The 24,500-nt window shown below is 38.6% G+C and overlaps 4 protein-coding genes across 4 annotated transcripts; 2 read left to right on the top strand and 2 right to left on the bottom strand.

Moving 5' to 3' along the window:
- The first annotated feature begins 1,709 nt into the window (after positions 1-1,709).
- LOC137105030 (delta-type opioid receptor-like) lies at positions 1,710-8,326 on the top strand. Its single transcript, XM_067486985.1, has 4 exons — positions 1,710-1,879; positions 2,218-2,467; positions 5,064-5,416; positions 5,765-8,326. The coding sequence occupies exons 2-4, from the start codon at positions 2,226-2,228 to the stop codon at positions 6,292-6,294; spliced, it is 1,125 nt and encodes a 374-aa protein (XP_067343086.1). The 5' UTR covers positions 1,710-1,879; positions 2,218-2,225; the 3' UTR covers positions 6,295-8,326.
- Positions 8,327-9,274: 948 nt separating this feature from the next.
- Positions 9,275-12,190, top strand: chmp5b (charged multivesicular body protein 5b). The gene is made up of 8 exons (XM_067486126.1): positions 9,275-9,433; positions 10,079-10,183; positions 10,569-10,615; positions 10,706-10,799; positions 10,897-10,968; positions 11,386-11,494; positions 11,670-11,785; positions 11,868-12,190. The coding sequence occupies exons 1-8, from the start codon at positions 9,365-9,367 to the stop codon at positions 11,916-11,918; spliced, it is 663 nt and encodes a 220-aa protein (XP_067342227.1). The 5' UTR covers positions 9,275-9,364; the 3' UTR covers positions 11,919-12,190.
- Position 12,191: 1 nt separating this feature from the next.
- On the bottom strand, positions 12,192-16,080 carry fastkd3 (FAST kinase domains 3). The gene is made up of 7 exons (XM_067486125.1): positions 15,966-16,080; positions 14,159-15,666; positions 13,957-14,042; positions 13,230-13,404; positions 13,072-13,141; positions 12,687-12,801; positions 12,192-12,496 (listed from the first exon to the last, which is right to left on the bottom strand). The coding sequence occupies exons 2-7, from the start codon at positions 15,627-15,629 to the stop codon at positions 12,398-12,400; spliced, it is 2,016 nt and encodes a 671-aa protein (XP_067342226.1). The 5' UTR covers positions 15,630-15,666; positions 15,966-16,080; the 3' UTR covers positions 12,192-12,397.
- Positions 16,081-17,934: 1,854 nt separating this feature from the next.
- myl12.1 (myosin, light chain 12, genome duplicate 1) lies at positions 17,935-21,088 on the bottom strand. The gene is made up of 4 exons (XM_067486127.1): positions 20,956-21,088; positions 19,118-19,317; positions 18,793-18,954; positions 17,935-18,517 (listed from the first exon to the last, which is right to left on the bottom strand). The coding sequence occupies exons 2-4, from the start codon at positions 19,299-19,301 to the stop codon at positions 18,345-18,347; spliced, it is 519 nt and encodes a 172-aa protein (XP_067342228.1). The 5' UTR covers positions 19,302-19,317; positions 20,956-21,088; the 3' UTR covers positions 17,935-18,344.
- Between the last annotated feature and the right edge of the window lie 3,412 nt (positions 21,089-24,500).

Here is a 24,500-nt window from a genome sequence, read left to right as displayed (position 1 = left end):
CTCAGACATTAGCTGTACTGTAGTCGATTGGCGACTTCACCAATTAAATGACTGAGGATGACTCATAAAATCACCCAGTGTAAATCGCTGTTACATAATGTTCACATAAAGCATCATCCTAATATGTTATTATATTGTGTTTTCTTGTGTACCCGGAGCTAGTGCATCCTCAACATTTACTGCCTTTGGCACAAATGGAAAACATAATATAAATAAATCATTATAATACTTTTATATATATATATATATATATATATATATATATATATATATATAATATAAAGTGATGTAATTGATGTTTTGGGTCAAATGCCAGAGAGCACTTACCACTTAGCCTTTAGATTAGAACACTTTATTGCCATTAACTACATTTTACATGTTTTATTCGATCCCACGTGTTTTATAATGTTTTATCTACTTAATTGTGGCTTTATTTGTTTTTATTTTCATCTGTAGAAATGTCCCAAAATTAACCATTGGGACATTTGCAACAATTCCATGTAGTCTATAGTTCCATTATGTTTATTCAAGTTTAACACCTGGAGTCTGTGAAATCATTGTCTGGAGTATGTGTTATTTTCTGTAGCTGACTCCTTAAAAGTTATTACCTTGTTATTAAGTTTAATTTAGCAATATTAAAACTTTGAAGTTACTTTTTGAGCTAAAGGGCCCCTACAGGTCCCTCAAACACATTTCAGAATTAGAAATAGATGCAACACAGACATCATGTAACACATTCCATAGGTTATCATAAAACTTTGTTCACTAACAGCCTGTGGTGCCAGTGTTGCAGGACAAATGAGAGACACAAGTGCTATGTGTCTTTGCAAACACACTGCAGGGGATCCATTAAATAAAATAAAACCAGTACAGGCTTTAGAGTAACAAAAGCAACAATGTACAACAAGAACATCTGTTTCTAGAGTAAAACACTATTTTATCCAGCATTGGTTAAATTGGACTATAGTGTGAAATCTAATAGAAAAACAACCGAGGTGACATTTAAAAAGAAAGTTTTGTCAGTATTTTAAAACGACTTCAGAGGTGAAATGATGGGTCATTCTGCTTGGCTGGTTTTAATCCTGCTTGCTGTAGCCTTTGGTTATATATCATCCATGTTCTGTCCCTGTACTCTGTCCACTAAAGCAGAAATGCCCTGAAATGTGCAGCACTGTGTCAGGTGCCGGTGGTTATGGCCCATTCCCTGCAGCCACCCAGGGCTAAATATCACCGGATTGATCTATTGTATTGTGCATTTATCTCAGCCTCAAACAGTGTGAGTGGGAACATGCAAAAATGAAGGAAGTTTGTCTGATTTCCTTCAAAAATTGCACCTGGCAGTGTGATTTTTGCCCTAAGGAACTACTGAATCTGAGTACAGCCATATGGGACAGGAAGTGTACTTTGTGAGAAGACAAGTTTCTGTGATACAAATGTCATTTTAATTGTGTCTTTCCCTCTTCAAATCACCCCCAACGAACAAAATCGGAGATGTCTTGATTGAAGTAGCTCAACAGTTTAGACTCCGACATATGACTGTGGGAAGCTGCGTGTGTGCCTGCAGGTTATAGTCATCGCTCTGTCATGTCGGATTTTAGGTGAAGGTTGACTGTGTGTGTATGTGTGTGCGTTTGCGTGCGTGCGTCTGCGTGAATGCGCGCGGTGGGTCTAGCCTGATTGCGCGCCACCTCTCCATCAATGCGTGCGCACGAGTATCCGCAAAGCCACTGCTGCTCCTCTCCAGACGCGCAGTACCATCCACAAACTTTGATGAGCGGAAACCTTCACCCAGGCAACAAAACAAGGCGAGCTGAATTATAACAGGGAGGATCCATTTATTTCTCCAGGGTCCGTTCGATTATTCGGGTTACAATAAAAGGTGAGTAACCTGCGAGCTTCACGTTACAGTGATGTGTTTACAGTGGCTGTTTTTTTTTTTCCTGAACGTCTGGAGCTTGTGTTGATTACCGATTATGTTTTGCTTGATCTACAAGTGGCTCCAGATCAGGTAAAAGTTTTTTATGTTTTTACATTAATTTAATTATGGGGAATCAAACGTTGCTTTGCATGCGTTACTGTGGCTTATTACCTTCACCTTATTACCTTATTACTATTTGCCCATCTTATTAGTAAATGCATTTCTGATTGTAGATTTAAGCTTTTGCCACATTTATCCACTTTAAAGTCTCATTTTGAGGCATCTTCTCTGGCAAACAGGTGCCAAAATGGAAAGCACCCCGTTTGAAATTTTTAAAGACAATACGTGCCTCTCCACGCTGCTGGAAGACTGTCCGGTGAATTCTTCCTCCTGGGCGTCCGGATACTCGGAGAACCGTAATGTGACCCACAACATCAGCTGGGAGCAGGAGAGCATGTCTCCCATCATCCCCATCATCACTGCAGTCTACTCAGTGGTGTTTGTGGTCGGCTTGTTTGGCAACTGTCTCGTCATGTATGTCATCATCAGGTAAAGTAACGTTTGTTCTTTCTCTAAGCTCTTAAAATTCACACTTGGCACATGAGCATGTGATGAATAATAAGTTTACATAACAACGCATGAGGAATAATCATTTAAAGTAGTAAATGAAGTGGAAACGTGAATCCTATGTTGACTGAAAAATGTTGAGATGTTTGTTTGTTTTTTAAAGACAGAAAAGCCTAATTATGCAATAAAGGTTATAGATTAAAAAACACAAACAGAGTCCCAAGCAGAAGAATGTGTCTCTCCACTGTCTCTCTGAATGTTATTGCTTGTGGAAGAGGCACTGGCACCAACTCTTGGGCTTTTAATGTGACCTCCAGGCCATCTGGTCTATATCAGCGTTTCCAGAGGCAAGTCCTTCGCAGAAACAAGGCATGTTGCTTCGAAATCCACTTATATGGTCAGTTTATGGAATTAATTTGCATAATTCGTTCATAAAGAAAAAAACCTGGAAGAAAGATGAATCGTGTTAATAAAGGCATTTCTCATTGAAAGTGTAACGAAAGACAATATACTGTATTTTCTATTTCTTCCCCTTCATTAGTCAAGAGGTGTCACTAATCTTCAAATTAGCGCATTTTATGAATTTGGTAACTCTCAAAACCTCCAAAATATAATAACAATACTCATATGGATATCATTCTCATACTGTAGTCTGGTGGACATGATATTAATCACAGTTGAGCTGCAGAGCAGAGCTCTGTCAAGCTGATAGTCTGTGTGTGCTACATTGGGTGTTATTTATGGTGTGTGTGAGAGCAACAAATCTCCAATGTTAGGTGAAATCCAGCAGTGCTTCAGACTATAGACAACAATTACCTCATTTCAAATTGATTGAGTTGCTTTTCAGTACCTTTTTACTGTTTAGTTGGTCAGTGGAGGGTGATGCAAATGATGGTTGAAGATTATGTTGATTTAGAGTAAACAAATATCTGGAATTACACTCATCCACAAAGTTAACCACATATTACACATCAAGCTGCAAACCATTAGCAGAAGTACCTGACATGTCAGTGCACCGTTTATGTATTTAAATAGGTTGGCGTACCATTAAAGCTGCACTAATCTATATATTTTATAGATTGTATTACTATTTGTAATGTGAAATTGTCGCTTGTAATGAACCTACAAATGACCACCCAACCCTGCAGTTCCTCTCAACTCTGCAGAGCACATAAGCATCTTTTATCTCTTTGTTTCTGGTTTTGTGGCCCACCATCCACAGCAGAAAGGAAGGAAACTCTAATGAACTCAAAGTGCATCATCAGGCCAACAACAAACAGACCATGTAGACCAGGGCAGCAAAGGTAGCAACAAGCTAATGAACACTGTTGTGCTCAAGAACAATATATTTGCTTTCTTGGAGAGACTAACGAGAAGACTGACGCCAGGGCTGTGTATTGTAAAGAAATCTGCCGATGTATACAGGGGTTAGTACAGGTGTTGCAGTTCTGTACAAAATGCGATATTCTTAGATTTTTTTGTACCTAATTTTAGGAACAAAGTCATAGTAAATAGAACACACCCCCATATGCATAAATTAGGAATAAGTATAAGTTTACTTTTTCTGCAAGCAGAGCAGGAGAAACTCAGATCACCTCTCTAGTCATCAGGAGTTTAAACACATTTACAATTAGTGGTTGAGCAGATGCTTTAATCCAGAGCCACTTACAGTTCAGCAGAAGACAGGGTTCAGTTTCTTGCCCAGGGACTCTTCAGCTAGTAGCCAGGAGGACCGGGAGGTAAACCACTGAACCCGTGGTTAGTGGATGACTGCTCCACCAACTGAGCTACAGCCGCCCATCACAGAACCGAATGAACCACTTCCCGTCACTACATTGTACGTGTAAACTGTTAATTAAACACCAACAGTGTCTTTAATCTACTACTCCTTTCGGCTTATCCCGTGAGTTCAGGGTCACCACAGTGGATCATTTGGCACAGTTTTTACACCGGATGCCCTTCCTGACGCAAAAAACTGAAGATTTTATACTCAAGGGTATTTAAATTTTTCACACCCCAAAACGATACTATCCTCATTTTTGTTCATTAAATGTAAAGATAATCTGTTGACTACTGGTGAGCTTTAATCCACATTTTTACACTTTTACACAGGTTAATCAAAAAAATATTAAAATTTCATCACTTTCTCCAAGCCATGATAATTTCGCCTAGTTCCATAAATTGGAAGGCCACTCCTGAAATCACTTATTATAATCTCCATGCTCGATTATATGTTGTAGGCCTCACCACTTGTAAAAATTACAACTTTAAATTTACCTCAACAAAAGTCATCACGTATCGCTTTAATGCTATTAGTATTTAATGAAGTGAAAACAAGATGATTACACATGGCCTGCAATCAGCGGCATGCTATACATAACAATGAGGTGTGAGTCAGAATAAAAAGGACATTATGGATTCAGAAAAGCAGAGCCAACTAATGGACAATGTTTAATTCATAATGAGCCTATAGGAGAAAGCTGTTCTACAGTCAGCCATGGCAGTGTGGATGTATGGCTCTGTCCATCTGTGTCTCCTCCCCATTACAGGGTAACATTGTGTTCTGCATGTTTAACAGGTACACAAAGATGAAGACGGCCACCAACATTTACATTTTCAACCTGGCACTCGCTGATGCTCTTGTTACCACCACGATGCCATTCCAGAGCACGGACTACCTGCTGAACACCTGGCCCTTCGGTGAGGTTGTTTGCAAAGTCTTTATCTCTATCGACTACTACAACATGTTCACCAGTATCTTCACTCTCACCATGATGAGTGTGGATCGCTACGTGGCTGTGTGCCACCCGGTGAAAGCCCTGGACTTTCGCACTCCGATCAAGGCCAAGATGATCAACGTGTGCATCTGGATCCTCTCCTCAGCTGCAGGCATACCTGCTTTTGTTCTAGGAGGCACCCAGACGAACAGCGGTGAGGAAGTGCTCTCACCATCCCTCAGCAAAGTTGGAAACTTTCAGCCACTTTTTCACTTAAAGCATAATATTCTAGGAGCAAGAATATATTCTATCGAGTCCATCTGTCAGTGCTGAGTTTTCCATTAGCAACACATCATGTGTCACTCTTCCTGAATATAGATGATAAAAAAAAGCTGAGTTTGAATCAAAAATTTCCCTTTAGAGTGCAGATTAGCTGTGCAGATATTAACTTGCTAAATTGACAGCAGAATATGACAAAGTGGAATTTTATTTATGATAAAACCAAAGTGCACTTTATCACTTAATTTAAATTTTTTTCCAACCTTGTTCTTCCTTCTTGCAGACATTACTGAGTGTGCCTTGCAGTTCCCAGAGCCATACGTGTACTGGGATACGCTGATGAAGATTTGTGTTTTTGTCTTTGCCTTCGTTGTGCCCGTGCTCATCATCACAGTGTGCTACTCCCTCATGCTCCTGAGGCTGAAGAGTGTCCGAATGTTGTCCGGCTCCAGAGAAAAGGATCGCAACCTTCGGCGAATCACCAGACTTGTAGTGGTTGTGGTGGCTGTGTTTGTGGTCTGCTGGACGCCCATTCACATCTTCATCCTGGTGAAGGCGCTTGTGAGTGTGCCCGAAACTACAGCCATCATGGCTGCCTACTTCTTCTGCGTGGCTCTAGGCTACACCAACAGCAGCCTCAACCCGGTGCTCTATGCCTTTCTGGATGAGAACTTCAAACGCTGCTTCAAAGACTTCTGCCTCTCAGCCAAACTGAAAGGGGAGAAGGTGTCAGGGAGCAAACGGACCCCAAGCACTGTGCGGGAGGCCCCTGTTCCCTTGGAGGACCCAGGGAGGACTAGTAAACCGGCATGACTAGCAGTAGAACTGTCATCAATTTCCCACATTGGGAAAGAAGATTCACACGACCTGGGCTTAACTCACATCACATCAGCGATGTAGACTGTAGTCTTGACTCTGTTACTGTTGTTGACTGTATCTTTTCATTATTAGGGAACATGCCTCTTGAGGTTTAAAGAGCATCAACATTGTGAAGATTTCATTTCGGAGACTAAGTGAAAGTTACACATCATTAACTGTACAGTAGTTTATCTTTTCCATTATCCCACACAAGATCACAAACACCAACCTCCTCTGCATGACACAAGCCTCATTCTCTTCCACTCTGCTGTGATTTTGGTTGTTTGATTTGTTTGTTCCCTCTTGGCAGTTGGATTTTGTGTTTATTATTTAAATATGTAGGTGAATAGAAAGTAGAAATTCTGTTTTTACAAGTTAACTGTCGGTATAATTTTAAATCATTCCCAAGAATGTGCTGCTCATTCATTGTGTAGATTATAGAGCTGCAACAATTGACAGACAAATAAGCTCCAACTGTAGTGATGGTCAATTAATCACATTACCCAATTATTACGATTAAAACCTGCAATGCATTATAGTAAAGAATTTTACATATACAAGCAAAATAATAAAGAAAAACTCATCAGATTCTCAAAACAAATGTAACTGTCTGTTGCCAAAAAAGCATTGCAAAAATGTCCCAAATAATATTACATTATGAACTTTTTGCCAAAAATCTCAAGAAAACACTATTTAATAGAAAACGTAACACGAAATGAGTGAAAATAGTAGAATTGGCTCTTTTCAGGTTTTGAATCAGCCTCGTTAAGATTTTGATTAGTTTTCTTTACTCCTCTCTGCATTTCTTGTTATCTGCATTTATGTACTTTCTATTCTCCAAATTGTGCCTTTTACAGTCCAGGGTAACAGGTTTGTAGCAACGGAAAATAATTTTGGTAATGATTTTGGAAAGGGGTCCAACAGCACTTCATGAATAATATAGTTTTTAAACAACATGTCTGTGATAGGTGCATGAATCACTGCCAGCAGATATGTGCCAAAATCCTTTTCACATCTGTGAAGAGTTTGAGATGTGCTGATTTTGACTCGTGTTGGACTTTGAAGTCACGGAGAGGTTAGAAACAGCAGCGCCCAGCTGCATCGAAGCAACATTATCAATAAGAAAGATGAAAGTCCTGGACTTGAATGTGCATTTAAAATTTGACAGAGGGCTCTCTATCAGCTTTGACTCTGGACTTGTGTTCAGATTGATAAGTTGTTACATTTATGGCATATACTGTAATTCTATCATATGTGCTATGTATGGCTTTTGACATTATACACATAATCTTATTGAAAGACTCATGTTACTGTAGAGAAACAAAACATCAGTGCAATACGAAAACATAATTAGCTGTCTTTTGTGTAAATACCTACATTAGTCAAATACAGTATATTTAGACAAATGTACAAATTATGGTTTGACAGTATGATCGTATGTATACAATACTGTATTTTATCTAGATAGAAAAGAGAAACTCTTTGCAGACATCACTGAATTATACTGTATCTGTTGCAAGTTATTGATCATTGCTGTGATGTATTGCAACATTGGCAGCCTGTTTGCTCGATGGACTGTTTACTGTTTTTTTGAATGTACTGCAAAAAGACACTATTGTAAATAAATATGTTAGTAATCAGCTCATCTATCTCATTAGAGAACACCTTGAGCTTATATTTAAGTATTTCAATGTTTAAAAAAATACATTTTCACTCCTCTGTCATAAACCGAAACTTTGCAGGTTTTGGGTACAGTTTTTTCATAATGCATCTATTGCTATCATGTGAAATTATATAAAATATACAAAAAGTTCTGTATTAATAATTCTGTATTAATATACATATTCTTTAGAAATAATATTTTTTTCAAACTATGTCTATTGTTTACATCTACAACTGTAAACTGGCTTTGTCTGTTGTCAACTGAGCAGAAGATGCATCGATCAAAACCTCTTGTAATTGAAAAGTGCTTCATAATAAAAGAATAATGAGAACAAGGTCATATTGTTGATATTTTGTTATTTGAATTTGGAAACTGTCGTGTAGTGTGCATCAGTGATTCTCTCAAACGTCTTGTCTTTGCTCTGCATCATTACGCTTTGGATCACTCATTTTAAAAGAAAGCAGTGCACAGAAGCACAATGTATGTTAGGTGGCCTGTCTTGAGCCCTCTGCAGCGTCAGTCGTAGTATTTTACTGTGTACCAGCAGCTCCCTCCTGAGGACAGAAAATAACATGACAAATAGTAATGTCGCAATACCTGTAAACGAATTCCTACAACAATCTGGACCATGCACAAAACAAGGCAGAATCTTCACTACATTTATCCTGAATTATTGCAATTTTCCAATCAGTCTAATTGTCGAGTAAATATATTAAATATTAGCTGGACAGGGCTTTACAGATGGAACGAAAATGTTGTCTTTCTCCACATGACTAAAACTGATATGATGGCTAAATTTCATGTGACCTTATCTGAATACTGAACTATTGTTTAACCTATTTCTTAAAATGTCCAACTTTAATGTGCTACATTATTATTATTATTATTATTATTATTATTATTATTAGTAGTAGTAGTAGTAGTAGTAGTAGTAGTAGTAGTAGTAGTAGTAGTAGTAGTAGTATTAATTGATCTTAAATTTGGTTTGCAATCAGGCATAAACACACAGAGTCAACACAAGAAGCAGAAAAGATATAGAAATGCTAAATATCAATATGCCTCCGAAAGAAGCGGCGGCAAATCAATGAAAATACAAACCCAAAGAAATATGTGAAAATTAGGGAAATCAACAAAAAAGTAAATGTTTCCTGAAACGCCTTCCAAATTAAATTCTCATTAAAAGATTAAATAAAAATCATAAAATTATTGAAACCGAGCTCTAGGGGTGTGGAGGAGTTTGTGGGAATCACGTGCCTCCCTTGACGTCACCTCAAAGGATCTTCCGGGTGTTTTCTCTGAGTTGGTCAGGTTTTGGGAGCAATCTAACGCCACTTCTACAATTTAAGCCCTAACTTTGCCGAAATGAACCGCATATTTGGCAGAGGAAAGCCCAATCAACCTCCACCGAACCTTTCAGACTGTATAGGAAATGTAAGTGTGATCCTAATTTAACTTTTTGAACGCTGTTTCGAACAAAGAACACAAGGATTGAACCCTTTTTGGCTAACAGTTAGCTAACAGTTAGCCAACTTTAGGACCAAAACAAGGGCAGAGTTTTCCATGTTTATCTGAGATTTCGTCATAATAAACGAGCTCAGTAACTCAGAGGTTAATCATGTGTTACATTATTTAGGACGGGTTGGACTGACACAGTAGCTATTTCCACCTAAAACAATCAGTCTGTAATATCAGCTGAGAAACGACATAAGTTAATACAATAGTTTGTCTGTTCAGGTAATGATTCAGCGTTATGTAACTTAAAACGCTTAGAGAACTTGAGCCATTTGACTGATTTACCACTGAAACTGCGATATTCTCTCAGCGAAATGGCTGACATCAACCAGTTAAACAGGTTGTTTGTATAGGCAGTGCTATTGTTATGTGACTGGAGATGGCATAACAGAAATGGATGATATATGTTCAATAGTATCATTGTCAATTAAGCTACTGTGGTCATATATAGGAAAAAGGCACTTGATGTATTCATTTTACAACCCCTTTGTAATGTTGATCTCATAATGCATGACTAGTAATTCCCCATAAGTTGATGTCCTGTTCTCTGTTTTCTGCCTTTAGGTTGATTCTCGGACAGAGTCCATTGACAAGAAGATTGCCAGACTAGATGCTGAACTTGTAAAATACAAGGATCAGATGAAAAAGATGAAAGAAGGGCCTTCAAAGGTATGATTTTTAATGTGCTTTTAGCAGTTTACTCCCGAGAAGATCACTAAGTGCTAATCTTCACTTTATGAAGATGTCTTTGAAGACAATTTTTTCTTGAAAGATAAGAAATCAAACTTCTTCAGGAAATGTTTCTCTAAACACAAGCTGCATTACAAGAATGTGGATATTAAAAGTATTAAATATTGAAATCTTATAAAACTGAAAGCATTTAATATATTATACAGTACCACTGTGTTTTACTTGGTTTTTGATACTTGGTGGCAAATTTGGGATGTTACCAAAAGAATATTTAAAATGTAAGCTTGCTTATCGTATAATTGTGTTCACGATATGGTCATGTATTTGTGTCGTTTAATTATCTTCTGATTTTTCTATCTACTAGAACATGGTTAAACAAAAAGCTATGAGAGTTCTGAAACAAAAGAGAATGTGAGTATGTTTTTCTTTTCCGCCAAATCCAATTTTCTCTCCATGAACTGTTATAAAAGCCTACCTATATGTCGTGATTGTCTCCTGCAGGTATGAGGGCCAGAGAGATAACCTCATGCAGCAGTCGTTTAACATGGAACAAGCAAACTACACAATCCAGACCCTTAAAGACACTAAAACCACAGTAAGTTACATGAAAATATTAAAGTTATGAACTAGGCAGAAGATTTCATTCTAGAAAGACAATAGCAAATCTGTTGTTTTTTTTTTTTTTTTTACAGGTTGATGCCATGAAAGTTGGCCTCAAAGATATGAAGAAAGCATACAAAAATGTGAAAATCGATAAGATTGAGGTTTGTTTTTTTACTATATGTTAACTTCAGCAAGATTTCATTCTTGCTAATAACCAGCACTATGTTAGGTAGGTTATAATTCAACATAATTGGATGTTTATGGTTTAACAGTTTTACAGTAAATAGTAATAATCTGTAATTATTCGAAGTTAACCAACTTATTATGGACTATTTCTTAAAATGCTGGGGCGGAAGCCCCTCTCAGAACACTCATTTATTTTCTGAAGCTCACAACCAATCATTTTCTTGACTATTAACTTATTGTAATACATAAAGTTTTAGTTGCAAGCTTGTAACTATGTTCTGAATTTCCTTAATTTCCTTTTTAAGCTCTTTTGTAACAATCAAAGACTTGGTGCCTGTTAACAAGTGAATGGATGAATAAACTTTTAATTATTTATTTTTATTATTATTCAGGATATTCATGATCAGCTGGAGGACATGATGGAAGACGCCAATGAAATTCAGGAGGCAATGAGCAGAAGCTATGGCACACCTGACATTGACGAGGATGACTTGGAAGCAGGTCAGGAAGACCTAGCTTACATACTTAAGAATTTTATTTTGATGCCAAGTTTCCATCATGAATTCATGCCTATAAATATAAAAGTATGCTGTCATCCAGAACCTGATGACACTCAAGCTGATTATATCTAGTAGCAGACAGTATAACACTGTTGTCTTTGATTGTCTGTCCACAGAGCTGGACGCTTTGGGCGATGAGCTCCTGATGGATGAGGACAGCTCCTACCTGGATGAGGCTTCGACAGTTCCTTCCATCCCAGAAGGACTGCCTGGCAACAAGTCTACCAACAAGGTGAATTTATAGTTTTGATGTAAAATATTCAAATCTCAGTTTAGACAATGCTCATTAAGACGTGTTCTTCTCTGTGTTTCAGGATGGGGTGCTGGTGGATGAGTTTGGTCTTCCTCAGATTCCTGCATCATAAAAGGAGTAATGATAATACGCAGTTCTACATGTATCATATCATATATTGTCTTTGTCCAACACTCCTGGCTTTAGAAGGCAGCATGAAGACCAAAGCATCTTCTGTCCAATAATGGTGGAAACTAAATCCAGTTTTTTAATGAAAATGTTATTATAGACAAGTGAAATTCCTGTGTATCTGGGGTGATTGTTGGAATTGGGATTCTTAAGTTTGTACAGTTTCTTCAGCACCATGTTGCCTAAAACGAAATAAATTATATTTTTCAAACAATACTTTTACTGTAACATAACACACAAAGTTCTTATTCATACAAAAGCCAGTTTATTGTCATGTAAGTTTAAGTTAAATATACAGATGCATATCATGAATAACAATATAATCGGGCAATGACTTATTGGCAAAAATAAATACAGATTTAAGTAAGAAAAGGCTCAAAATACAAGTGGTAAGGACATCCACAGTGTACTAAATATTAATCATCACCAGCTCAGCCTGTAAGAGTGAGGAAAGATTTTTTGGTGCAGGTAATCCACCACGCCTGTCTTGCTTTGCAGATTTTCAAATTCATAGTAAGGAATCTAGAAAAAAAAATGTATTCAGTCATTTCATAAAAACAATAAAATGTGACAGAGTAATATGAAACAAACTTGTGTTTTCTTATACCCCATTTGGAAATATATAATAAACTGATCAAGATAAAAGTCTGGCAGAAAGACTATAATTATAATACGACCACACTGTTCTCTAAAGTGAAGGTGAGGGTCTAACCTGAACAACTTCGTAACCCAGAAGCCTCAGATGCCGCTGCTTGATGGCCTCTTTTCCAAGCAGTTGCCTCACGTTTGTAGTAAACCTCTTTTGTCCATCAATACAAAGAGCTATCCTGCAACACACATCAAATAACCCATGACAATGTTGATAAAAATCACTTAAAGGCGAACTTCACATGCATTTTACTTTTTTTTTATCCTGTGAGTTCAGAGTTGCCACAGCAATTCATTTTCCGCATGTTGATTTGGCTCAGTTTTTACGCCGGATGCGCTTCCTGACGCAACGCTCCCCAATTTCTACCGGGCTTGGGACCGGCACTGCACAGCTGGGGACGGGAGTAACATGTCGCTTCAGTGCAGCAACATGTTTAAGAACTATTTACCTCTTGTATACATCATCAATATGACTCGCTGGCAGCACGTATCCGTCTTCATCAAGTTTTATCTCCACATCTACAGGAACAGAAAAAAAATATTAAGCTATTTGTAGGCAAACCCTAAGAAACATTTTCAAGACAAATTGATTTTCTGTGTCTGTTACCAAGTGTGTAGCAGTATGGCGTCAGAACTCTAGATCCAAAGTATGAACGAGCCCCAAGCAAATCAATGAGTCCGGTTTTCACAGAGTTGTAAAGATGTGGATCCACTGGCATCTCCAGAGAGCGTCCAGACATGTGGAAAGACTTGACGTGGTATTTTGGAAGGAGCTTTGGACCCTGATGGGATAAAATATAAAACATGGGAGTAGGTGGAGACACAGGAAAACACTCACAATGTACATGTAAAACATGTAGCCGATGCTGCCAATTCTGAGATTATCCATTTATTCAAAAATGTACATTGAAGAATTCAAGAATTTGGTAATGTTTATATGAAAATGTAGTTTATTTTCTCTTTGGGGTTTGCAGGTAGTTTTGCGATTGTATTTGGAAATTGTAGACGGACAAAAAAGCAGATACATCAAGTTGACCAAACGTTGCCGATTATTTGCCGTTACCAATGACACAGAGTCACTGTCATAGATGATGGGAACATTAATTAATATCTACAGTCAATTTTATAGGAAATTATGATTATGACTAGGGAATTTATTGTTGACAACTGGTTTCTGACCATTTAAATTATTAAGGTAAATGTAGAATGACACTAAGCTAGCAGGGGGATGTTTTATCCAACACAACAGGAATGATGACAGAGGGTGTGTATGCAGGGGTCTGTCCTGTTGATTTGGCTTAACAATCAACGCTTGACATGTTTTTTCACTTCACCTCATATAAAGGACACTCCAACTTCATAGTCATGTAGAGCTGGGTTAGCTGTGCCAGAACAAACCGGTCCCATCCTGTGCCCTGCTCTACACAACAGAGATAACCCGAAAACCATCCACAATGTCAACATGAGACAAGTTTTTTCAGCTTTTTTTTTTTTTACCTCACGCATTCATGACACATTCAAACATCATGCATTTACCTTGCAGTTGCTGAAGGAAGTAACTGCTGAAGACTTTGGAGACAAAATTAACTGGGAACCTCTCAACTAGGATGCAGGAGTGGAGCAGGTTGAGCAGCGTTCGAGGCTGGAAGTGTGAGAAGCGCGTGTGCAGCGTGTTTTCAACTTTCCTGAAGACTTCGCCAGCATTGGGTGGGAGATATCCCACCTTCCCAAAAGCCATGATGTGCCTGGCCACCTGGCTGGTGCTGTAGTCATCTGCTCGGTACACAAAGCTCTCAGCAACAGCATCGAATACAATCGGAGAGAGGATGTTCCTCCGGCTGAAGAACTGCATTACCTTTGTAACTGTCTCTGGGTGGGAAGAGAAGGCCATTGTGGGTACATACCTCTCCATCACCTTCACAAAATAATGATCACTGTGACCAAAGTGCATTAGTGCCCCAAGTACAAGGGTAAGCTCCTCATCAGTGAAGTGAGGAACATGCCGCACAGCCTGCTTACACAGACTTATCACCAGAGGCATGGCCTGGGTCTGATTCAGAGTCACCAGAGCAGTGAGTAGCATGCTGACAGCAGCTGGATCCATTTGGGAGGTGACAGTAAGAGCATGAGTGTGCATGGCATTCAGCAGGTCCCTGTATTTTCCATTTTCAGCCACTCCCCCCTGCAGAAGTTTATATACAGCAATAAGTTCTGTTAGACTCCACCGGGTGGGCTTCTGCTTCTGGACTTCCTCCATTACCTGCTCCAGCATCACACAACCGGGACCCTCCATGGCCAGCATTGCCTGGCCTAAGGTACACAGTTGTTCTACACTCATCTGACACCTGTCTAGCCTCTCCTGGCTCTCAGACACCAGCCGTACCATCAGTGTGCTCCAGGGATCCAAGAAGAGGCGTGTGCAGGCCAAAAGGGCTGATACCAGCCCAGCATCTGACAGGTACCCAGATTCCTGCTCCAGCTGGAAGCACAGAGCTCTGATGACGTTCTTCTCCAACACTGAGGGGTCCTTAAGAGAGTTGCCCTCCTGCTCCAGGTCGGCCACACGATGAAGTGCTGCGGCAGCCATGTTGTCAGACATCATAGTGACTGAGCGCAGTAGTCTGAAAACATGCCGGGACGCAGAGCAGCCCCCTAAACGCTGCAGGAAGGCCTGCTCCTCATCTGCTGTAGGTCTGTGCTGCTGGGTCAGACGGAACTGAGGAACTGAATCTCCATGAAGACCTACAGAGCTGGTGGCGACAAATAACGGCTCCCTAATGATAGTGGTGGTCAGGCTCCTAATCCGGGTGTCTGGCTGCAGCTTGCTGCTACCCTGTCGTCTGGCGCACCGGCCGACTGAGGTACTCGGGTAGGCTACACATAGGGCCTGGCTTGCACTAGCGGTACTCAGCAGCCTGTTGAAGGGACAGACAGATCCAACAGGAGGGTAACGTGGAATCCCCATCTCTCGGAACAGCGGAAGACTTTGGAAGATCTTCAGAGCCATGGTCCGTGGTCATGGCAGATTCACACACGATGAGAAACTTCAATAACACGAAAACACCGGTTTCAGAGAAGGACACGCAGTAATTCAGACCATATCAGTACATTAGAAAACAAAACTACATCCTGCAAACCCCTTTTCCATCACTCTTCCGTTAACTAACCAACCTTGAAGATAACTAGCTAACGTTAGCTACCTGGTGGCTAACTCCTTGGCTACCCTAAAGAGCCACGCTTCTCTTCTGGTAATTTTCTTCTGGTCGTTTTCGTGGCTGACACTTCGGCTAAAAGAGATGGTAATAATAAACAACGCGGCAGATGAGATAGACCAAATTCATACCTGGACCTGTAACCAGCTATACACAGCCGCAGAACCGGTGACAGAGCAGCAGGCGGAAGCTAAACGTGGTTTCTAAGGGTCGTGAGACATTCAAAGGTCCTCAGAAATCTTTAGATTAGTGTTTCGAGCGTAAATTATTGTAGTTTAAACGCACAAAAAATATATAAAATGAAAGTATAACTCTGGCACAGAAAACGGTTAACTTACTACAGAAAGGGGTAATATTTTTTTAATGCTTAAAAGAGTAACTGTTACCACAACCAAAGCAACTCCCCTGAACTAAGTACCACAAATATTACCTTACGATTCCATCCTTTATCTTTCATTTTTATGATATAAGCTTTTATACAATATCAAATCAATATCAGTTATTTTAAACCATAATCTGTTACTTTTTGAGTGATTTTATGTTTGATTTCACATTTTCGATAACTAAGAAGGTAGCAAAACGTTATCCTTGTCTATTCCTGGACACTAGGGAGCGATATAACAAGTCAACTAAAAGTCGTTAAAAAATTTGTCATTGTCCATCTTTACCAAAAATCAATAAACATTTTATTTTATCACAAAGAATGTCTTGGTGTTTTATCCAAAGATATACCATGTGTCTGTTTTGCTCCACAAAAGCAACATAGAAAAAAAACTGAGGAAATAGTAAATATTGAAATATACAAAAATATAGTGAAAGGATGTCATGATGAAAAAACTAAACAGCTTACACTGACGAGTGAAATGTGAACCCAAAACTTTAATTGAAATATGGACTAGGCACTGAAGAAGGGAGTCAGGTAAAAAAAAGTACAGCAGAATCCATAATCCTCATATCATAGTAATTATATTAAATAAGACTGAAGATGAAGGATGTGAACAGAATGTGGTATAATATTTAAAAACTATAATTGAAAGGATTAAGTGAGGGTATTGTAATAGAAATAAACTGTCATTATGTTTTTAACATCTTATATGCACTGGTTTGGGAAACCCAGTGTTTTTGTTTTAATGAGAAGTATGAAAGTCAGCTAGAAACATTTATTAGGAATAAGCTTTTTCTTCCCCTCCTGTCATTCACATTAAGACATTTAATTGCTTTAACAAACTACTTTATAGAAAAAATATTTTAAAATTCTTTAACGCACTAAACTTATTTTCTCATTAGTAACAATTAGATTTTTCCATATGTAAACATCCTTTAAGCTGCTCATTAGAATGGAATTATTGGTTTCAAAAATATTTGTTAATGTCACATATCTAGGTGAGGTAGATCATTTTCTTTCCATTGTCAAACTGCACATACACTGTTTTGACTAGAAAACAGGACATCACAATGTAGAATATACTGTAAGCAAACCTGTGTTATAATCATTCTATTTACCATTTAAAATACTAACGCTGGGACCTTTAGACCTTTGTCCTTGTTAATTAGACTGTGCTTTAATTACCAACCAGCAGCACAGCTTGCCTTTAGACATTGTCCACTGTAGGTCACTGGTACTTTTCTTCAATGGAATTCAACTGCCTTTAAATAGAAGGACATGTCCTCAGTAAGATGCAACATTTTAGCACTTACCAATGTAAACAGCGAGCTCCTGCAGGGAAATGGCCGGCAGTCCAATTTATTTTCATGCTTCCGACAGCTCAGTGTTCTCACTTCATATCCCTGATATGAATTTTAATTGCATGAGGTCACTGACTGTATGACTAGTCACCACAACACAGGCCATCATACTATTTGAGCACTGTCTGCTTCTCTCTACAAGGTTTTGAATATACCACAAAGCACAGTTCAGAGTCCACATTGTAGTTCAGCCTTTAACCCTTTAAAGAAAATACTCAGCTAGTGCTCACCAGACCATGTTTGTTTGAATCTGGTGGATGAGAGCAGACTTGTCAAGTCATGACAGGCATTTGAGGAGGGGAAAATGGTGCTCAAGAATTTGTTACACCCCATGAAAATCAAGACAGAATAATGCAAGTTTTTCAGTTGTCATTTATGGAAGGGAAACAGCAAAATACAACTTCATAAAGGGCTTTTTAAAAAACTTTATTTAAAATGTAAAAATTCAGCTAAACCCAATCACATGAATTTCTTGACATGAAGTCACAAGACTTATCCCTTTAAAGCTTCCATGGTGCTGCCATTTCACATCTTTACACAACAGGAAAAAACTAAACCTTTTCACAACATATTTGAATTTTTCTCCCCTCTAATTAGAGATGTGTACATTTGGCAATAGTGGAAGTTCCCACCGAACAGTAGATAGTTATTGCTTTGGTTTGTTTAGAATGGGTTTTATACTGGTGAGTTGAGACATGCAGCACGCGGATCTAGCTGACTAAGGAGAGGCAGAGAGGGAGGAGAGGATACGCTGGTATGCCTCTTTAATCGTCCTTATCCTTGGCACCGTGCTTTAGGATGCGTGTGAACTCCACATAGTTGAAGTTGTTTTTCTTGTCAATGGGAGCCTCCCTGAATAGCTCGTCCACCTCCTCATCTGTAAACCGGTCACCCATTGTTGTGAGCAGCTCTCTGAGGTAGTCTTCTGGGATGAAACCTGTTGGAGGAACAAAGTCAAATCAGATAAGACAACAGAGAAGGAGACACCCTAAATAAACATCTTAATCATCTGAAGAATTTTTCTTTCACTTGCAGTGATTACGTTATTGTCACTTTTAACACTCAATATAGTGAACAGGGTGCTGGGGTATTTCTTTAAAAAAAAAATAAATAAATAAACACCTTAAAATGCCTCTTTCTCAAATGTAGTTTACAGTTGCAAACTAGTTTCTGTCTACCAACAAGAAACAAATTGCAGATGTCTGAATGTACCTGTCCCCTCCTCATCGAAGCAAGCAAATGCATTTCTGATCACATCCTCAGGATCTGTGCCATTGAGCTTCTCTCCAAACATTGTGAGGAACATGGTGAAGTTAATGGGCCCAGGAGCTTCATTCATCATGGCCTCCAGGTACTCATCAGTAGGGTTTTTACCTGTACAATGAAACAGGTATAGTGTGCAAATTAACAACAGAGGTGGCATTAAAATTAAAGTGTTTGGTTGGAAAATCATTTTCAAACAAACATGAGTACACACAAAAACATGTTTGTGACCAGAATTTCAGCTCATTTGGCTTAAAAACAAACTCATACTAACCCAGTGAGGCAAGCATGTCGTGAAGGTCCTCTTTGTCCACAAAACCATCACGATTCTGGTCAATCATGTTAAAGGCCTCCTTGAACTCCTGAATTTGAGACTGGTCAAACATGGCAAAGACATTGGAGGTGGCGCGCTGAGGGCGCTTCTTTGTGGTCTTTCCCTTTGCCCTTTTGCTCGACATTTTGACTCTTTAATTTCTGTGAATGTAAAAACAATAAAGAGCTCATTTTTCTTGGTGCAGCCAAGCAAAGATGAAATCTGTGGTAAAAACATTTCAGTGGGTGACTTAAAAATTGGAAGTGCTTGTATGTTTGTTATTTCTTTCTCAGATAATGAAGACATGTACAACAATGCACAGATTTTCTGATAAGTTGTCATTTTAAGCTTACATTAAAGAGTAGTTGAGGAACAGAAATATTATATACAAGTTTATTTAAATGCCACAGTGAAAAATGCCATGTCATTTTTGCTTAAACATGTATTTATTTATACATAAAAACAAACATTCTGGAATCCTGGTTAGTACTAACTTATTATGTCTTATGAAACACAGGACAGAGCAGAAAAAAAAAGTTTACAGAAACCAAAAGCAAGATGGGAACAAAACTTGATTAAAAGGTAAAGTGGATCATGCTGTTACTCAAAATAATATTTTGTCATTCATGACCACAGCTTAGCAGTAGGGTAATAGAATTCTCTGGCAGTGAATCCCTAGTGTGGCGTCCCTCACTGAGCTATAAATGGAAATGTTCTTCATATTTCTAGGTTGATCAGCTCACGGCCTTGACAGAGGCCAGGAAAAAATTACTGATGTGAAGACAGAGGTCCTTAACAGGCAATGTTTCTATTGTAGACTTGAAATGTCCTACATTCCCATCTTTATGTTGACACACACCGACGTTGTTGCTACATGGTGCAGATGAAATATGTATTTAACCTAGAGCTGGGCCTTGAATTTATGTACGTTTGGTTGATACGCAAATGTAGATGTTATTTGGGCCACTGACAGTTGCATGAATGTTCAGCGACAAATTTTCTCTTAGTTACAACTGTAGCTAACCAATGTTTTAATTTCCTGCTCATTACAAGTTCATACTGCCCCAATTTACACCTTAAAATTGCTCTTTGTAATACACCAGCATTATAGAACCCCAAACATCCAATTTTACATAATAAAGAAGCTGCAAATGCTCACATTTGAAATGACAGCTATTACTAACTAAAATTTCAAACATTTCCTGGTTTTCAAATTTAATGATTTAATACTTTTCTTTTTTGTATTCTTTGTTGGGGCTGATGGTCAGAAAAAAAAAAAAACAATGTTGGCACAACAGATGTTTCCAAATGTTTGAAGTTGTATACACACTTAATTGTTTAATCTTGTTAATAACCTATTAAATCCATAACGAAAATTACCCTCAGTTGTTGCAAACCCATTTTTAAAGACGTTGCGTTAAGTTACAGTTCATGGTTTGCGGCCTAATATGAGCCGTATAAGTACTTAATTTTAATGTACATTTATCTGTAAAAAAATAAAAAATAAAAACTGTCCAAAACAAACTGGTTTGATAGAATTTGCAATTCACAATGCTAACAAACACATTACAAATCTTACATAACCGCATACTTGCAACATTTCTGGTATGATTACGTTAGCGTCCGCAGCTCAGTCAGTAGCCACGGTGCTAACAGTTAGCCGTGTTTTCAACAACATGGCACAATTGTATGTTAATCAGATATACAATTTTTTCATTCCGCGTGGCCCCTTAGTACTGAAAAAATAACAGCGTAACTAACTGTGCTATGCAAACAAATAAATTTAGACAAGTTCTTACCAGACAACAACCCGAAAAAACTTGTCAGCTAACCCTGTGCTGGTCTTTTCCTCAACCACCGCCCTTCACTTCCTGATAATAATGTTGGGTTCCGCACAGAACATCAGAAGAGACCAACTTCAAAGTATGGGGGGGGGGGGTTATAACGTAAGAAACTATGATAACTCGTTAAAAAAAAGCATTTACCAAGATTTTTCAGGCTGAAAGCTTTAATAAAGGGTAATTCACACAAATGTTTACCACGACTAATCCTAATGTGTAGCTGTTAGAATAAATAGAATACAATATTTACTTTCGCAACCCTCACTGAATCATGTAACTTCCAAAAACACTCACTGACCTGACGTTCCTGGATTTGCCCTTTTAAGGAGAGAAAGCGCACATCCTCCTTTTTATTGCGCAATGACAGGTGGAAGTGGGAAGAAGTGGGCATATGAGGACAATGGTAGTGAGTATTGTATTGTTTATGTTGTAAATTATGATCCTGTAATTTTGTTACTTTATATTACATAAACTTGAAAAAACAAAACAACTTAGAACTCATTAAAATATTTGATGTGATGTTTTCATATGGTAGTATGGGATGCTTTAACACACTTTTAAGCTTTCTCTGTGTTCTAGACCTAAATCAGCAAAAACAGTTATTGACAAGGTGCCCAAGGTGCCATAATATATGGAGTGGTAAGTGGCTATGGATGGCATTAGTGAGTCAGGGGTTGAACAACTGAGCAGGCCTGGCTCCGAAGAAACTGCCTAACAAGCCAGTTGGCTCTTTCACTGCTGTTTACACCAAGCAAATATAGTGTATACATTCCCTTTAAAAAGAGGTTGACATTTTGTCCTGTTTAAAATAAGTAAAACAAAGACAAAAGAAAAAAAAAACCATGAAAGACTTAAAATAACAGAGGGAGAATTTGTTGATGGATAATAAGAGGTACTGCCTGCCAGGCACGTATCAGACAACAGTTGGTACCCAGGTCATTGCTGTAAAGGCAGGCTTACTGCTGTAGGGATTCAAAAGCAAGATGTGGAACGGTTGACTCACAAGTTGAAACAAGCCACATCTGTCTTTTATCAGCAGCTGTCACTTTCAAAGCTGATATCAACATTTGTGATGAGTGAGAAGAGTTTCTATATTAGAAGACAATACATTTTAGGGAACTATTTGTTGTGGTCTATCCATCATCAAGCAAAAAAGCACTAATGTGGATGAATTTTGAAACGCAATAAATTAAATGTTGTAGTCAAATAAAATGGTTAGGACAGTGAACCAAGCCTAATTAATTCCTACAGAAGCCTTTGTCTTGTGTAAAGACTGATAAATGCACTTTGAGTTTTAACCGCACATTTTTGACATGTCTTCCTCTGTAGTGTTGGACTTTGTTGACCAGCCACTAGAGTATGCTAGTGTCTTGTCCCATAAACTTTGTATTCACAGTTACTTACACCAGATCTATGTGAAATACTGATATAAATGATAATTCATAGTTTGTTTCAGTAAGTTACTTGTTCCTGTGTGTGAACTCTTAACTTAAAGGTTCATATAGCTTCAGTGTATGCAAGCTATACAAAACCAAACATATAAATAGATGCCTAATCCCTAGTAGATCCCTTGAGATCTCCAGATCTCCAGTTGGAATTTTACTGGACAGCTGAATCCAGTAATGTTAGGGTCAGACAAAACCACAGGCAAACACATTTGTATGTAAGCAGGGGAAGAATAAAATCTTTGAAGCACCTTTTAGAATTATGCACTGCAGTATAAAACAACAGAATCAACTCTTTTCTTACAAAATGTCAACAGAACTGAAAATTCATGGCCGTACAGCTGTAGGATTGTACTGGACTTTTTACAATATAAATAATCAAAAACTAAGGTTTCACTATATTCCAGTAATACAATGATAATGTTCCTTATGGTCAGTGTTCTTTTGCCAAAATACAATTATGTAGTAGACGAAGCTCTTGAAAACTGAGTGGGACCTGGCTTCAGACAAAGATCTGAATGGGAACAAGATGTATGATTTTTAACTTTGGCAACTTGTCAACTTTGTCCAGACGTTTGTCCTTTTGCACTGTTTAGGGGGCGTATCATCTTGACCAATTACTTTGTTATTAACACAGACTTATTCTGGGTGAAATAGTAGCAGAAATAGTGACATCCATTGGCCTGTGGTTTGCCTTTCACTCTCCACACCAAACCAGGGGTCTTTGAGATACGCTCATTCCCCATAAGCATCTTCATCTACAGTACATAAACTTCCTGTCGATATCTATTGTCACAACCTGGATCAACAGTATCTGACAAAGGAGGGACCACACACAATTCTCAAATAATTCAGAATTTTTTGATTGAATACATAAAGTTCAGTTTAATTTAACTTATTTATAGCACCAGTTTACAACAAAGTCATCTCAAGGCACTTTACATAGTAAACTCAAGACTATAAAGATATATAGAGAAAACCCAACAAATCTCCCTTGAGTAAACCCTAGGCAACAGTGGTGAGTAAACAGAAGACACCTCCAGCAGAACCAGGCTCAGGGTGGGCGGCCATTGCCTTGTCAGGTCGGGCGAGTGGAAAGTGGAGAGAGAACAGAGAAGAGCAACAAAAAGCAACACATTATTGGACAGATTGGTAGGACCAGTAGCTGTAGACTGGAAAACCAAAGCCGGGGACACATGCAGAAATGGACAGAGAGAGGGAGACAGAGAGGGAGAAAGACAACTATGGGAGAAAACACACAGAGTTAATGTCATACAGTGGTGACAATTGTGGGGTGAGAGGAGAGGAGAGAGTGTCAACAGGATGAAAGGAGCTCAGTGCATCGGGGGGTGGGTCCCCCAGCAGTCTCAGCCTATAGCAGCATGACTATAACTAACTAAAAGCTTTATTAAAGAGGAAGGTTTTAAGCCTAGACTTAAAAGTAGAGATGGTGTCTTCTTCCCGAATCTGAACTGGGAGCTGGTGCCACAGGTGAGGACTTTGATAGCTAAAGGCTCTGTCGTCCATTCTACCTTTGTAAATTCTGGGAACCACAAGTAGGCCTGCATTCTGAGATCAAATTGGTCTACTGGGATGATACGGTACTATGAGGTCTTTTATATACTATGCAGCCTGACTGTTTAGAAAATCATTTTTGTGACAGGGGGAGAACATGCAAATTCCAGGGACGCAAACCCACAACCTTCTAGCACCATGTGCTGCCAGAGAGAGTATTCACCGAAGTTTGTACGGACTTTAACAGGGGCCACTGTTGCCACAATAAATGCTAAAACATACTGCAGTTTGCAGAACAGTTCCTTTGGTATATGATCCCCATTTGAATAAGGGGCATCATATTTATGTTGGCAAAGTTATGTTGTCAAATAATGCAGTGGGTTGTGACTTATTCAACTTGTAAAGTAGTTTATATCCCATGATCATTAGAGAGCACATAGTGTTGGCACCCTGCTTAATGTCTTATGTTAGATTCTGTTATTGTCGATCTGTTTTAAATAGCTTACACCTCAGATTGCTGCCATAATATTTCAGAAATGTGGC

This window comes from Channa argus, chromosome 19, assembly GCF_033026475.1.
Source record: "Channa argus isolate prfri chromosome 19, Channa argus male v1.0, whole genome shotgun sequence".
NCBI classification, from domain to species: Eukaryota; Metazoa; Chordata; class Actinopteri; order Anabantiformes; family Channidae; genus Channa; species Channa argus.
This window is presented reverse-complemented; position numbering and strand designations above follow the sequence as displayed.